The following is a 14,085-nucleotide window of genomic DNA, read 5'->3' as shown; positions in this document are numbered from 1 at the left end:
ATGGACAGAGGATCCTGGCAGGCTAAGGTCCATAGGGTTGCAAAGAGTCATTTGCAACTGAAGCAACCTAGCACTCACGTACTTAACTCTGTGTTTCCAGTTTGGAACAACCGAAAGCACTTCTGAGTTCACATGGCCTTGTCTGTTCTGAGCTGCCCTTCCTCAGATGGAACTGCTGTTTGTCCAATTGAAAAGGCACTGAGTTCTCTGGAATTTGGTGCAAAAGCAAGGAGGTGGCACTCAGAGGACTTCATTTTTGCACTTCAGTTTCTTTCGGCCCTTATTTCCCCTGGGATGTGAGGGGTGCGATGTAAGTCAGTTGGAGAGGCATCTCCTGGGTACTGATGCTTGATGTCCAGCTGCCAGATTGCTGTATGTTGCAGATGACTTGGACATGATGGAATGCTGGGTGATTCCTGCTGTTTCGGGCTTCCCAGGTGCCTCAGGCCATTGCCGGAGACATGGGTTTGATCCCTGGGTTGGGAAGATCCCCTGGAGAAGGAAATGGCAATCCACTCTAGTATTCTTGCCTGGGAAATCCTGCTGGGCTACAGTCCATGGGATTGCAAAAGAGTCAGATACAACTAAGCAACTGAACATCAACAATCCTGCTTTTTCATCTTGCACTTGATTCTTTATTCTAGAAATTACCTCCCTGTTGTATAGAGCTGAATGCAAACATGTAAGAAAAATTGTTTTCTCTGCTTGAATTCTGGTTATTCTCATTTAGCAGCAGATGGAACAAAATGTTTCCTTGTCTGTCCTGATGTTTGTAATTTTGGAGAATTAGCAAAAGCAGATAGAAGTAGAGACAGATATGAATTTGAACACCCACAGTTACACCTTTTGGGGACTGACAGTTCAGTTCAGTTCGGTCTCTTAGTCGTGTCCGACTCTTTGCTACACCATGAATCGCAGCACGCCAGGCCTCCCTGTCCATCACCATCTCTCGGAGTTCACTCAGACTCACATCCATCCAGTCGGTGATGCCATCCAGCCATCTCATCCTCTGTCGTCCCCTTCTCCTCCTGCCCCCAATCCCTCCCAGCATCAGAGTCTTTTCCTTTGAGTCAACTCTTCACATGAGGTGGCCAAAGTACTGGAGTTTCAGCTTTAGCATCATTCCTTCCAAAGAACACCCAGGGCTGATCTCCTTCAGAATGGACTGGTTGGATCTCCTTGCAGTCCAAGGGACTCTCAAGAGTCTTCTCCAACACCACCGTTCAAAAGCATCAATTCTTCGGCGCTCAGCTTTCTTCACAGTCCAACTCTCACATCCATACATGACCACTGGAAAAACCATAGACCCATCTTAAATCAGATCCTGCTCTATGAAACAAGTCATTTTCTGCATTTTGGGGCTTTGGAAATTTCTCTGATCACCATGAATGTGCACACTTTTTATAAAATTCAGTGATGCAGACTTTATTATCACAAGCTGATTGATTGATGAAACAGTATACTGAGTTCTCTGCCTTGGTTATTTGTTGAGATGACCATGTGACACACAGGAGTAGATATGAACTAAATTTTGAACTCCTTAAAGTTGGGAGCGAGGTTAGCCTGGTTTTGACTCCTCTTCAAAGCTGAGCCCAACACGGTATTTATTAAATATTTGCTGGGGTTGGTCCTGGTGATGAGAACTTTAGGAATTACTCATTGTATAATAAAACACTGATTTAAAAAAAAAAAAGCTTAAATTAGTGAAAACATTTTTTTTTCAAGAGAAGTGATTGACACTTTGAAGTTTAAATACAGTGACCTGACCTATGCTAGTAAAGGTCTTCAGGTGATTTTTCTGCTATCTCATTTGTATTTGAGTCTGCATTTTATCTTTGTTCATGCTCTCACTCTCTGGATGTAATTCCTTCGTAGATTTTTAGTCTTTCAATTCTCCGATGTTCTGATCTTCCCTTATCCTTGAGGGGTGTAAGGTTTGTAGCTTCCTTTTTTCGAAAATGTCCATGATAATATTGTTATGCCATCTATTTAAAAATAAAAAGAGAATTGGTGTAGTGTTTTTTGGTTTGTTTTAAACTTTACTGCCATAGTATTACTTATACATTTAAAAATGTATTTCTTTAGTTGTGCCTCATTTTTTGTGTGTTTTGCAACTAGATCTTTTCTTTTTTTTAATTGGCGTATGGTTGCTTTACAATATTGTGTTAGTTTCTGCCGTTCAGCGATGTGAGTCAGCCTCCCATTGAGGTCACCGCAGAGCACTGAGTGAGTTCCCGGTACTGTAGGCTCTCATCAGGTTTCTGTTTTGGTGTATAAAGTCCTCGCTTGTATTTTACAAAGACTAGACTCACGTTCTAGAGTGACAGGCTAACTCACAGGATCTTCTCTTAGGCATCTGGAGCTCATCGGTAATCGGCGTTGAAATATATCATGATGCTTTGATAGGCAGGAGGAAGATACAAAACAGGCTCGGGGTGACTCACTGGTCTCACCAGGGACAGTGGGAGTGACTGGGATGACCTAAATATGACATGATACCCAGCCAACCGATTCTGTGACCAACTCCCTGAAAGCCTACTTGGGTTTCTGTAATGGAGCCAGTCTTCTAAAATTGTGGTGGAACCGCAGGTCCGACCATTGGCTTCATGATTCAGCATTTTAATTTCATCCGTAGCATTTCACTTGGAAAATGTATCTGATGTAGTGTCTCTGAGGCAGTTGCCACAGTAACATTAATTACTTTTAGGCAACTGTCTCAGGTTCTAAGAGAAAAATATAAGACCTGCTTTAAAAAAAATTTTTTCCCCTAATTTTCAGTATAAGAATTCCCAAAGCATCAACTGAGCTATTAATAATAATCATTTTAAAACCATCAAAGTAAACTTACAGGGCAAAAAAGAAACAAACATGATGATGCTTTTTTTTCCTTTTTTTTTTTTTTTTTTCCATTCTTTTTGCCCATAGCCACAAGGTAATGCTTGTCTGGTCATTGCCTTCAATTAGAACATATTCTATCAATAAAAACAACTGTCATCCAAATAAAAGAGTACCAAGATGCTTCTGTTTTAAACTCCAATTGATACATCTTTCTCCATAGTATTTAGAAATTATTTTTAAGGAATTATTGTATTATCATGAATTATATTGTTTGATGGAATTGTTATTTTTTTTTTTTTTTGCCCTCCTGCACATTGGCTATAGTCATAAAGAGAGAAAAGAAGAAAAAGAGGGTACGTTGTTGATTTTGCACAGTATTACAGGGAGAGTCCACACTAGCCATTGATATGAATGATAATTTAATTCTGTCTAATTAGGAATATATAAAAGCAAAGTTTTAAATCACATATTTTCTTTTCTAATCAACTAATCTGATGTCGATTTAATATATTGGCTTATTTATGACAAAAATTAACTCTAGCCTTTTCACCAGTTTTGAGTACATCATAATATTGAAGGGGATAGTCGGATTCCCACCACTCTGCTTTGTAAGGGAGTATCTAGGCCTGCCAGTCAAGAATGTGTAGAAATGAATGCAGGGGTGGGGGCCAGTAGCATCGTTAAAAGTGTTTTTTCATGCTTTATATTAATTTTTTTGGCACATTGGGTAGTACTCATGAATTTTAAAGTTGTCATTAAAATAATGAGTTTTATATTTTATCTAAACAAACTTTATTGGGGAGTGGTCCAAGATAGCATTCAGTATTACCAGGTGGTGTGCTGTTCTTGATAGAATTTAGGAAACAGTTGGGCTTTGTCTGTGAAAGATAGTAGTCAGACATACACACTGGTTTTGGTTATGTATGTATATCAAATAACCAGACAGATAGAGATAGCCACATGGAACAGTTAATTCACATTTCTGTTTTTAATGTAGTCAGTGGTAAGATATAGTATTACTTTATTTTCTCCAGAATGACAGTGGTGATATCTCAACCAAAATAAATGACCATTCTCATATGAACTATCGCATTTGATGGAAACAAATTTCCATGAAGAGAAAGGGGAAGGGATTTAGGAATGGAGGAGGACTCAGAGTATAACAGGAGTAAAAATATCTCATATTTGAAGTGGGAGTGTGGTCATAGTTTTGAGAAACGTAGAGGGGGGTTCCATGGTTTCCAGCAGGAGTGCAGTAAGTCTTCTACATACAGACGTTCAAGTTGAGAACTTTCAAAGATGTAAACATGTGCTCCATCAGTGTCAGGCGTGAGTGACATTGCAGCTTCCATCTCCTATTGCTGACTGTCATTCAGCTCTACAATCTCCCACCTCCTCTCCCTCTTCCAGTCCTTCTTGCCTGTTCACTTAATGCCAGCCCTTGTATATACCAGCTGTTGTACTGTACTACTGTAATTTTCAAGGTACTGTAAGGTTAAAAATGTTTTATCTTTGTGTGTTTGTCTTTTTATGTGTTATTTGTGTGAAAACTATTATAAACCTATTACAGTGCAGTACTATATACCTGATTGTGTTAGTTTGGTACCTAGGCTAACTTTGTTGGACTAATGAACAAATTAGACTTACGAATGCTCTCTCAGAACGGAACTTGTTCATATGTAGAGGACTTACTGTATGTGTAAAAGGGTGTAGGGGTTTTCTTGGGACAACACTCGAGACCTTCACTATAGAGGACAGGTTGTACATGGTGCTGCGTCCACAAGGGATGAGCAGGAGTCACTAGATTTCCCATCCTGGTGTACCCAGGAAATGGATTGGCAACCTGGAATGCCACTTTGGAAAGTTTGCTGATGCATGAGTGTAAGAAAACATTTATGTGAACAGAAGATAGAACTGGGAGCATCAGCTGGCTGGGAATGAAATTGTAGGGAGGTGGTGTTGACGTTTGTTGTTTTTATTGTTTGGTCGCTAAGTCTTGTTCGAACTCTTCGTGACTCCATCGACTATAACCCGCCAGGCTCCTCATCCTCCACTGTCTCCCGGAGTTTGCTCAGATTCATGTCCACTGAGCTGGGGATGCTGTCTAACCATTTCAGATCTTCTGCTGCCCCCTTTTCCTTTTGCCCTCAATCTTTCCCAGCATCAGGGTCCTTTCCAATGAGTTGGCTCTTTGCATCAGGTGGCCAAAGTGTTGGAGCTTCAGTTTCAGCATCAGTCCTTCCAATGAATATTCAGGGTTGATTTCCTTTAGGATTGACTGGTTTGATTTCCTTGCAGTCTACGGGACCCTTAAGAGTCTTTAGCATTAGTAGCAGCACCACAACTCAAAAGCATCAGCTCTTTGGCACTCAGCTTTCATTATGGTCCAACTCACTGACATTTGTTAGAAGGTTAAAAAATAAATGCATTATCAGAACTTTCATTTGCCTAGAGAGGAAATAGAAAGCCTTTGCAAAGTTTTTAGGTGAGTCAGTATATCCCTCTATAACTATATAATTCTTACTTATGTAGTTTTTTATAGAAAAAATTTGAAGCTCTGGGGGTAAAGCCGTGATAATTTAGACAATAAAAAGTAAAATTCTATATAAATGTGCTGTCCTGTTTTTGAGAGGCAGTGATGACTGAGTGGGGTCCCCAGGTCCTTTCAACTCTGGTGCCTGTAATTAATCATCCGTGTCTAAGCAGAAGTCCACTGGCGTCCGGGAACCAGTGAGAGGGAAATGTCATTCCCAGTAGTAATTAGACATTTCTAAAGCCAACAGTTCTTTCAGATCTAAAGCAGGTTGTGAAGTTAATTAAATCAAAAATAATTTTTTTTGAAAAAAAAAAACAAAAAACGTAGTTTTTGGTTATAGATAGAGTAAGGTTCTAAAATGACATACAAATGATAGATATTTTTGTATGTTGGAGGAGTGTATTTTTTAAATGGTGAATTAAATCTGTTAGTCAATGCATCTGTTTAACTATTTTATAGACAGTTTTTTAATTATCTATTTTCTGTTTATAACCTATTTTCATCTTGTAAACACCAACAGAAGGACCTGGTGGGTTAGCCAAGAGAAAAACCAAGGCTAAAGGTATTTTCTGTTTTTCAAATTAGCCTTGAGTGAATCAAGTTTAATGCTTGAATATGCATGAAAGTTTATAGATGTGTTTTGTAGACGCAGCTACTAATGCTAAATGTTACCGCTTTTTGGTTTTGGGTGCACCTTTGGTCATAAGTAGTTTTCTCAAGATTTCATTAAAGAAATTTCTGCCTCAGGCTTTTAAGTAATTTCCTTTTCAAATTATCAAAACCTTGTAATAGTCTTTAAATTACACAGACTAAGTTTGCAGTATACACGTCCTACTTTTCTTCTAAAACATTTCTTAGTCTAAATTTTTTAGTTAAGTTGGAAATAGAGATGAATTCATCAGTGATTGATTTCCTTTCTCCAAAAGCTGTTGATGCTGCCTTAGAGCACAATTAAAGCTAGTGTGATCAAACTTGTAATTTTCAGTAAAGTGAAAACTTACAATCTGGAGCACTGCATTATGCCAGCATATAATTTGCTGTATTTGATATTTTAATTCACTGAAAATCATTACACTTGTTAAGCATTCTATATGGTCTAACACTTATTATTGCAGGCTTATTTTATATCCCCATGGTTTTTCTTGTTCACTTGAAACACTTGTAAATATTTCTGTCCTTTAGGGAGAGGGGCATGGGGAAAGTGCATGCTTTTTATACATATATATAAACTTATAGTATTTTTTTGTGTTCAGTGCTTGGCACATTGTAGTTTGATTTTGGTGAAACATTAACAGGTCAGACTTTTACTGTGTGGTTTATAGGGTTTGTGATTTGTGCTTTAATTTTAAGATGAAGAACTTTTAATGTTTTAACTTTAGTATCCCACCTGAATAATTCCTGGGAAGAAAACAGAATTTTTACCATTTTATTCTTATGTAAATAACTATGAAATAAATGGCCAATAAAGTATAATTTTGCCCCTTGATCTAGAGAGGCAAATTCAACATTAAAGATTTAATATTTTAAAACTGTGTGCAGAGTAAGACCTGCCAGCTTTGTACTTGCATTCTGCCTTTGCCAGCGACCTTTTCTGTGTTACTCTGGATGGTGCTGAAGGAAAATGAGGACTCTGAGGATGGTTGGTGATTTATGAATTCTATTGTGTATCTTTAGGAGGTTTTAATAAAATTGGGAGGAAGAATTGAGTAACATTTTGTACTGCATAAGTTTTACATGATTCTGATGTGCAGAAACATCCTCCATATTTTATTAAAGAAATCTCTTTTTTGTTTCTGCTTACATGCTACACTATACAGTGAACACCTGGCTTCTCTTATGATTTCTTAATGAGAGAAGCAAGAAGCTGAAAATTCAAAGGTTTTGCAGTCAGGACTGTTAAACTTTATTTAAAGCAAGTTGAAAGCAGCACCTGTTGCGAGATTTGGAATCACCAGTAGATTCCATTCAATTGTTGTCTCTCCTGTGAGCATGGACAGCACAGGTGTTAGCTTGGAGTGGCGCTACATAAAATAGCAGAAAATATACTTAAAGGAATACTGATTCCATGATGTTGAATAAGAATAGAAAAGAAGTTCTCTTTGTCATTTTAGATACTATAGATAACAACCTTAAAATTTCACATTCATGGAAATTGTATTTTTCTAAACTCAGAAAATTAAATGGTATTTAACTTTTCATTGGTGCAATATATTTGTTTCCAAGGAATGCAAATGCAAATACTTTAAGGACATAATTTTTTGTTAGAGCTAAAGATTTTAAAATTATCTTTGTGCAGATACTTGCAAGTTATGGAAAATTTGTTCTTACATTGCCAGTGTTCCTTTAATTATGTTGTTAATAGCTGTGAAATGTGAGTTGTTAACACTTTGAGTAAAGTGCTGCCTTTGTGGATGGGCTCATTTTATTAATCTTGCATGTTAACCTTGTTTTGAGACAAACACACAATATTGCAAGCTAGAAAAATATGAGTCTAGCATTTCTTTTATAGCTGATACCTCATAGAGGTTTGCATCTGTTGTTGTTAGCCAATTTAAAACTAGTGGATGAAAGTCACTTTTTGAATGATCATCTCGTGTATGGGGAGATAGAAAAAAAGGTAATTCTTTTGCACTAAGTTGCTGTCTATGAATTGAGATGCCTTCAATAAACATTCTTTCCTTTAATTGGAAAACCTGGAAGTTAAAGAACTCACTAAAGAAGAGCTCAAGAAGGAAAAAGACAAGCTGGAGTCAAAGAAAGAAAGCAAGCATGAAGAGAGAAAAAGGGGGAAGAGAGAAAAAGAGGATGACCGGAAGGATAAGAAGATTGCAGATTCAGATGCTTCCAAGAAAGAGGCTCCTAGGGGTAAAAAAGACAGAGAAAAGGAGAAAGTGGGACTGGAGAAAGGTACTAAAGCCAAGGAAAACAGGAGGAAATCCACGAATATCAAGGATGTTCCTGGTAAAGTGGCACCCAGAGACAAAGATGAGCGAAGGGAAGAGAGAAGCTCTGCCAAACACGCACACTTAGCCAAGGGAAATAACCAGAAAAGAAAGAGCTAAAGCTGGAGCAGCAGCATCTCAGGAAATGGTAATAATCTTCATCGTGATTTGCTGCTAAAGGGCATAGAAAGCTTAGTATTGCTCTAGTTGGGGAAGATGTGTCATGTAGCCAATGAATATATTTATTGGTGCTCAGCAAATAAATTCTTTGAAATTGAGGTACCTGTCTCATGCTCCTACGTTTAAAAGATGAAGTTTTTAAAAAATACGTAATACAAATGTGATGTAATAAGGTCTGTTTTTATTAATTTATTGATCATATATCCAGATAAATGTATATGTAATCTGAATTGTAATGAATTTATTAAAATAGAATATCTTCATTGGAGTGAAGTAAGAATTTTAAACTTTTTAAATAGTATTTATACGCAGAGTGATTTGTAAGTTTTAGGAATGAGAAATAGGGAGTTAGGAAGTTACCTTCTTTTTCTGTTGGCTGTTTTTCTTCCCTCCTCCTCTTTCCTGCGTTCCCTTTCTTCTTCACCTACTCTTTTCTTTCTCCACTCCCTTTCTCGTTCCCCTTTTCCTTCCTGTCTTTCTCTTCCTGCACCGCCCCCCCACCCCCAAGCTCTTCTGAGGGCATCTCCTCAGGATGTCACCTGCATGTCTCACTCCCATGGCCCAGCCAGCTCCCCCAATTCTCTGGGACTGCCCCTTCCTGAGGCTCTTCCCCACTCAGCTCCACCTTCTACATCTCCTTTCATTCTCTCCTGCCTGGCCTTGTACAGTCTGCTTTGCCTCCCTTTTCACCCCTCCTTGCCGCCTCACTCCTCACCCCTCCTCAGTATCTCTCCCTTTCCAACCATCTGTCTCCCACCTTCTCCTGTCCCCCAGTAAACACTGGGTATTCACTGTGTTTTGAGAATTCTAGAACCAGCCTTGGATAAAAGAGAATTTTATGTAGAAGAACAATGTTAGAACACTTGTTTATGATATCTTTACAGACTCAGAATCATTATAGAAGGTTTTAATTATTTCAAATTATAGTGTACTTTCATTTTGTATCACGATTTTTCAGTTCTGTTGTTGGAATGGTACGTATTTTTCATATTTGATTGTATCATAGTTGTTTACCATTTCTAAGGAGTTGCCAATCTGAGATCTAACTAGAGATCAAAATTGAATTCAGAAAACATTTAATAAAATGAAATTTCAGTAAGAAGTACTTTCTGACAAATAGTCTGTGCTGTTCTGCATGAAGTCTTAAGTCTTTAATGGTGACTGCTGGCAAAATTCAGTTACTGAATTTGAGGGGAGCACCCTGGTTTGTTGTAACAAAATTGTAAGTGCTACCACAAAAATTTTATTTTTTTAAAAAAATAATTCTTCAGCTTTTTCTATGAAGAGCTTTTAAAAGCAGAGATTTTGGCCCAATTAAAGATATTTCAAGTCAGAAATGAGAAAGCATTAAGTGTAAAATTTTCTAGAAGTCTTGTGCATGTTTTATAATATTGTGGCAGCTTTTCCTGCTTAAAACCAAGCACATGCGTTCATTTAGTTGACAGGAATTCCAACTGATATAATAAAATTACACAGCATGGGGGCCTAGAGAATATCCGGTCTAATATCTGTAACCCAGTCCTATGACTTTATTGTTTAAAAACTGAGGCCCAAAGAAATTGTCACATGTGTTAATTTGGGGTTTTATGTGCTGATCAGTCTGAATTATGTTGTTCTTATAGATCAATTCTAGGAGCACAGTAAACCACAGAGAATTTTATGGCTCATTTGATTGGTAAATGTAGGGCTTGAAGTGAGTATCAATAGATTTCAAGTACACACCTGTAATCAGAGCTGATTCTTCCTTGCTCTGTCCTCAAATCTTAGTTCTATTGATCTATATTTTACTTTATTCTCCATGGAGGTTCTACCACTTGATGAGGGTGGTAGGTCCTGGAAACAATCCAGGTCCTGGAAACAATCTTTCTAGTTTAGCCATCCTTGTGCAAAGATGCAGTTTTCTGGGCTGGCTTCCACAGGTCCTGGAAACAATCTTTCTAGTTTAGCCATCCTTGTGCAAAGATGCAGTTTTCTGGGCTGGCTCTGGGAAAGAAGTCGTAGGAGTCCAGCTGTCCTGGTTGGGTCTGGAAGCATCTGTGGCCAATTCTATAGTTGGGGTTGGGTCCGTCTTCCCAGGCAGGCTCCTATACATAAATCTTTGGGGGTGGAGGGTGGTGTCCCTTTCAAACCATGTGACATTTCCTGCAGAACAGAGTTTCTGGGAAAAGAAGAGGGAGGCTCTGATAACTGAACAGAATGAAAAGCAGAACTATATCCAGCAACCATATAAAATTATAACCTTTAAAAAACATATCCTGACGTTTGATCTTGCCAAGATAAATGGATTGAGTTTTTAAATTTATGTACCAAATTTTCGTGTTAATTTCTGTACAGATGATTTTTTTTCCCCTCCCTTGCAGAGGAGGGCAGAGAATTATAATTACCTTTAGTGAGGGCATTCTGGTAATTTTTACCCTGGTTTTTGAAGGACGGTTAATCCTATAGGGCATAATGTACATAAATGCTAAACTTTAAGGAATTGGTGATAAAAATTTAGAAAAATTAATCAGTGTAAGCAAATAAACATGTTTTGTTGTTGTTATTGTTCTGTTGTTTAGTCACCTAGTCATATCTGACTCTAGGACCTCACGAACTAGCCCACCAGGCTCCTCTCTCCATGGGATTTCCCAGGCAAGAATACTGGAGAGTTGCTATTTAGCAAAGCACTTGAAAATATTTTTGTTCTATCATTGAATTTTCCTTTGAATCATAGCTCAAGAATCAAATTGAATTCAAACTTCTCTATTAAACATCAGAAACATTTCAAGAGCTCTTATGAACTGGGAATTGGCTTATATTCTTTCCTTCTATTTTCTTCAGTAAATAAAGCTGTCAACTGAATTTTATTGAAGTTGACATAACACTTTACCCAGCTGCATGACACTATTCACCTGAAAAACTTAGGGCAAGATACGCTTTTGGTCATGATAAATGGGTTAAGATTATGCTTGCTTCCTTAGTTTTACTTGCTTTTTTACTACATACATAATTATTTCTGTATTCTGCTGCTTCATACTGGTTAGTTTAGACTAACTAAAAACCAAAAGGTTACCCTTTGGAAACGTCAACTAAAAATAGGGACAAAATTTCATAATTTACAGTAGTTGGGAGTTAGAATAAGTCCTGAAAAGTGAAAGTTAAGTACTAAGAGTATAAAGTATAAGTATATATATCTTGTATCACTAACAGACTTCTCAAGTTGCACTAAGAGATGATGCATAGAATTCTAAAAAGTGATATTGTTGGCATAATTTTCCTTAAACTTTGTATGACAATACTTTCCATGTGAGAAGTAGTCATAGTATAGATGGTCAGATTTTCAAAAATATTTGAGAGCCTATCAGTGTTTCCAGGAATCTTTTATCTTTTAGTGTTCAAAATACTTTCTTTGGAAGCACTTTATCATCATTGATTTTTTCCCCCTTCAGTTGTGATGTGTAACTTCTGTGTTTCATTGGTTAATAGCTTGATGTGTTATTTCTACCATTGCTTGTAATCATTTAAAATCTTATTTTTTTAACAAAATTTTTGGTTTCACTTTATGGATTTGCATTGTGTACAGAGTCCTGCAACATTTCAAAATGAGGGAGAAGCTAGTAAAGAAATTGACGTATATCCATCAGCGTGAAAGTTTGAGTGAATCCCAGGGAATTAATTCTACAAACAGTTGGCTTATAGAGTATTTTGTAGTGTTATGGCCATACAACTTTGTAACTTCAGAGGTCTCATAATGATTAGTTGGGTGATAAGGACTTCCTGTGTATACTTCTATTATAAAACAAAGAAAGGTAATAAACAAGTATGATTTTAAATGTTAATGTTCTAAGTTAATGGTAAATGTCATTTTCCATGAAATGAGTCTGATGATTTAAACTGTGTCCTCTGACTTTAATTCCTTTCTCGTGTATCCACCACTGTTTCTTCTGTTAATGTCCATTGATAACAGTTCTCCAAATTGATTACTCAGTTAATTCACTATAAAATGTATCTTGGAAATGCTGGTTTTTCCTCTCCTTTCCCTCAAGGTGGTTGTGGGAACAGCTGGCATTACCTGTGTGTGAGTGGCTGGTATGTTGTCAACACTCACGTTTCCCTTTTTTTGGGCAGAATAGTGGTAATTATTCTACCAAGTTGTTTCAGTTAGTCATTAAAAATTTGGAAGCACTGGGGCTACGATTCCCTCTCCCCCTTTTTATCAACAGATGGTAGGACACATGCTTAAGTCCTTTATCCTTTGCAACTAATGTATTTTTGTGAAATGGGTGTACTGGGTCCTACTTTACTGAGATCTTTGAGGGGGACATATAAAAGTAATTCTTTTATATTGTTACATGTGTATAAATCCACAAGAATGCCTAGTTAAAAGATACTGCTTAAACAGAAGATGTGAAATGTCAAGCCTAGAAAAAAGTAATGAAGAAATAAAATGTAGTCTTAAGTATATGGTATAATTGAGAAATTTCATACCTAATCTAATCATGAAAAACTTACTTATAAGTTTGCTTTGTATTCAGAACACATTTTTCCATAGAAGCAATTTTATGGTCTTCAGAGATTTTGTACGCCAGTCCACAAAAACCTATTCAATTCTTAGTTTCCAGTTTTGCAAGTCTCATTGTAACTGTGTTTCTATGGAAAAGGCATTTGTCATTCTTCCTCAGAATATTAGGAACACATTTGGTTTTACTTCTAAGTATATTCCAGAATTCTTTTGATTGCATGTGGGAATCTATTCAAATTGGCTTATGTGGACAAAAAAGCATTGATGCACTCACTTAACTGTAAAGTCCAAGGGTATTTTTAGGTTTTGGCCTATGGTTATGCTAGGTCTGGGGGCTTGGAGAGTGGTCTGGATCTCTCTCTCCGTCTTTGGACTCTCTCAGGAGGTGGTCTTCCTTCTCAGGTAACCTGGAGTCCCCTGTGGCTCATTTTTACTCCTTATCCATACAGAGTGGGGGATGGGATCGCAAAACTATGACTACAAGACCATGGGCCTGTGAGTACCACCCTTAAAACTGTGGGGTGATGGGAAGACCAGTCCCTCAATGCAAATTAGTGTGCTTTTACCAGAAGAATTAGAACTCAGTGCAGGGTAGGCCACACCGTGAATATTTGTACCCTGTACTTCATCTGAACCAAAGGCAGCAGTTCATGGAACTGTTTCCCCCTCTTTCCTCTTCTCTCTGTGCCTCCTGCTGCTGCTGCTGAGTCACGTCAGTCGTGTCTGACTCTCTGCGACCCCATAGACGGCAGCCCACCAGGCTCCCCCGTCCCTGGGATTCTCCAGGCAGGAACGCTGGAGTGGGTTGCCATTTTCTTCTCCAATGCATGAAAGTGAAAAGTGAAAGTGAAGTCGCTCAGTCGTGTCCGACTCTTTGTGACCCCGTGGACTGCAGCCTACCAGGCTCCTCCATCCATGGGATTTTCCAGGCAAGAGTACTGGAGTGGGGTGCCATCGCCCTCTCCGTGCCTCCTGCTGCTTTTGCCCAAATAGGAAGGGTTGAATGGGATGAGCCCGAATGGGTATCTCAGAGTTAGAATGGTAGGAATAGAGAGAACTTATCCCAGTTGTTGGTGAGCAGTACCTTT

At 38.0% G+C, this 14,085-nt stretch overlaps 1 protein-coding gene across 23 annotated transcripts in view; it reads left to right on the top strand.

Moving 5' to 3' along the window:
* The window catches only part of ASPH (aspartate beta-hydroxylase), a 189,839-nt gene that overhangs the window by 42,375 nt on the left and 133,379 nt on the right, over positions 1-14,085 (top strand). For 5 of the 23 annotated variants that reach the window (XM_015474455.3, XM_015474452.3, XM_015474453.3 and 2 more), the window contains 2 exons: positions 5,895-5,936; positions 8,075-9,601. In XM_015474455.3, coding sequence (XP_015329941.1) covers positions 5,895-5,936; positions 8,075-8,436 — 404 coding nt within the window. In that variant the 3' untranslated portion in view covers positions 8,437-9,601. 23 annotated transcript variants of the gene reach the window in all.

This window comes from Bos taurus, chromosome 14 (genome assembly GCF_002263795.3).
Source record: "Bos taurus isolate L1 Dominette 01449 registration number 42190680 breed Hereford chromosome 14, ARS-UCD2.0, whole genome shotgun sequence".
Taxonomy (NCBI): domain Eukaryota; kingdom Metazoa; phylum Chordata; class Mammalia; order Artiodactyla; family Bovidae; genus Bos; species Bos taurus.
Note: the sequence above shows the minus strand (reverse complement) of the source record. Positions and strands in the feature narration are given on the sequence as shown.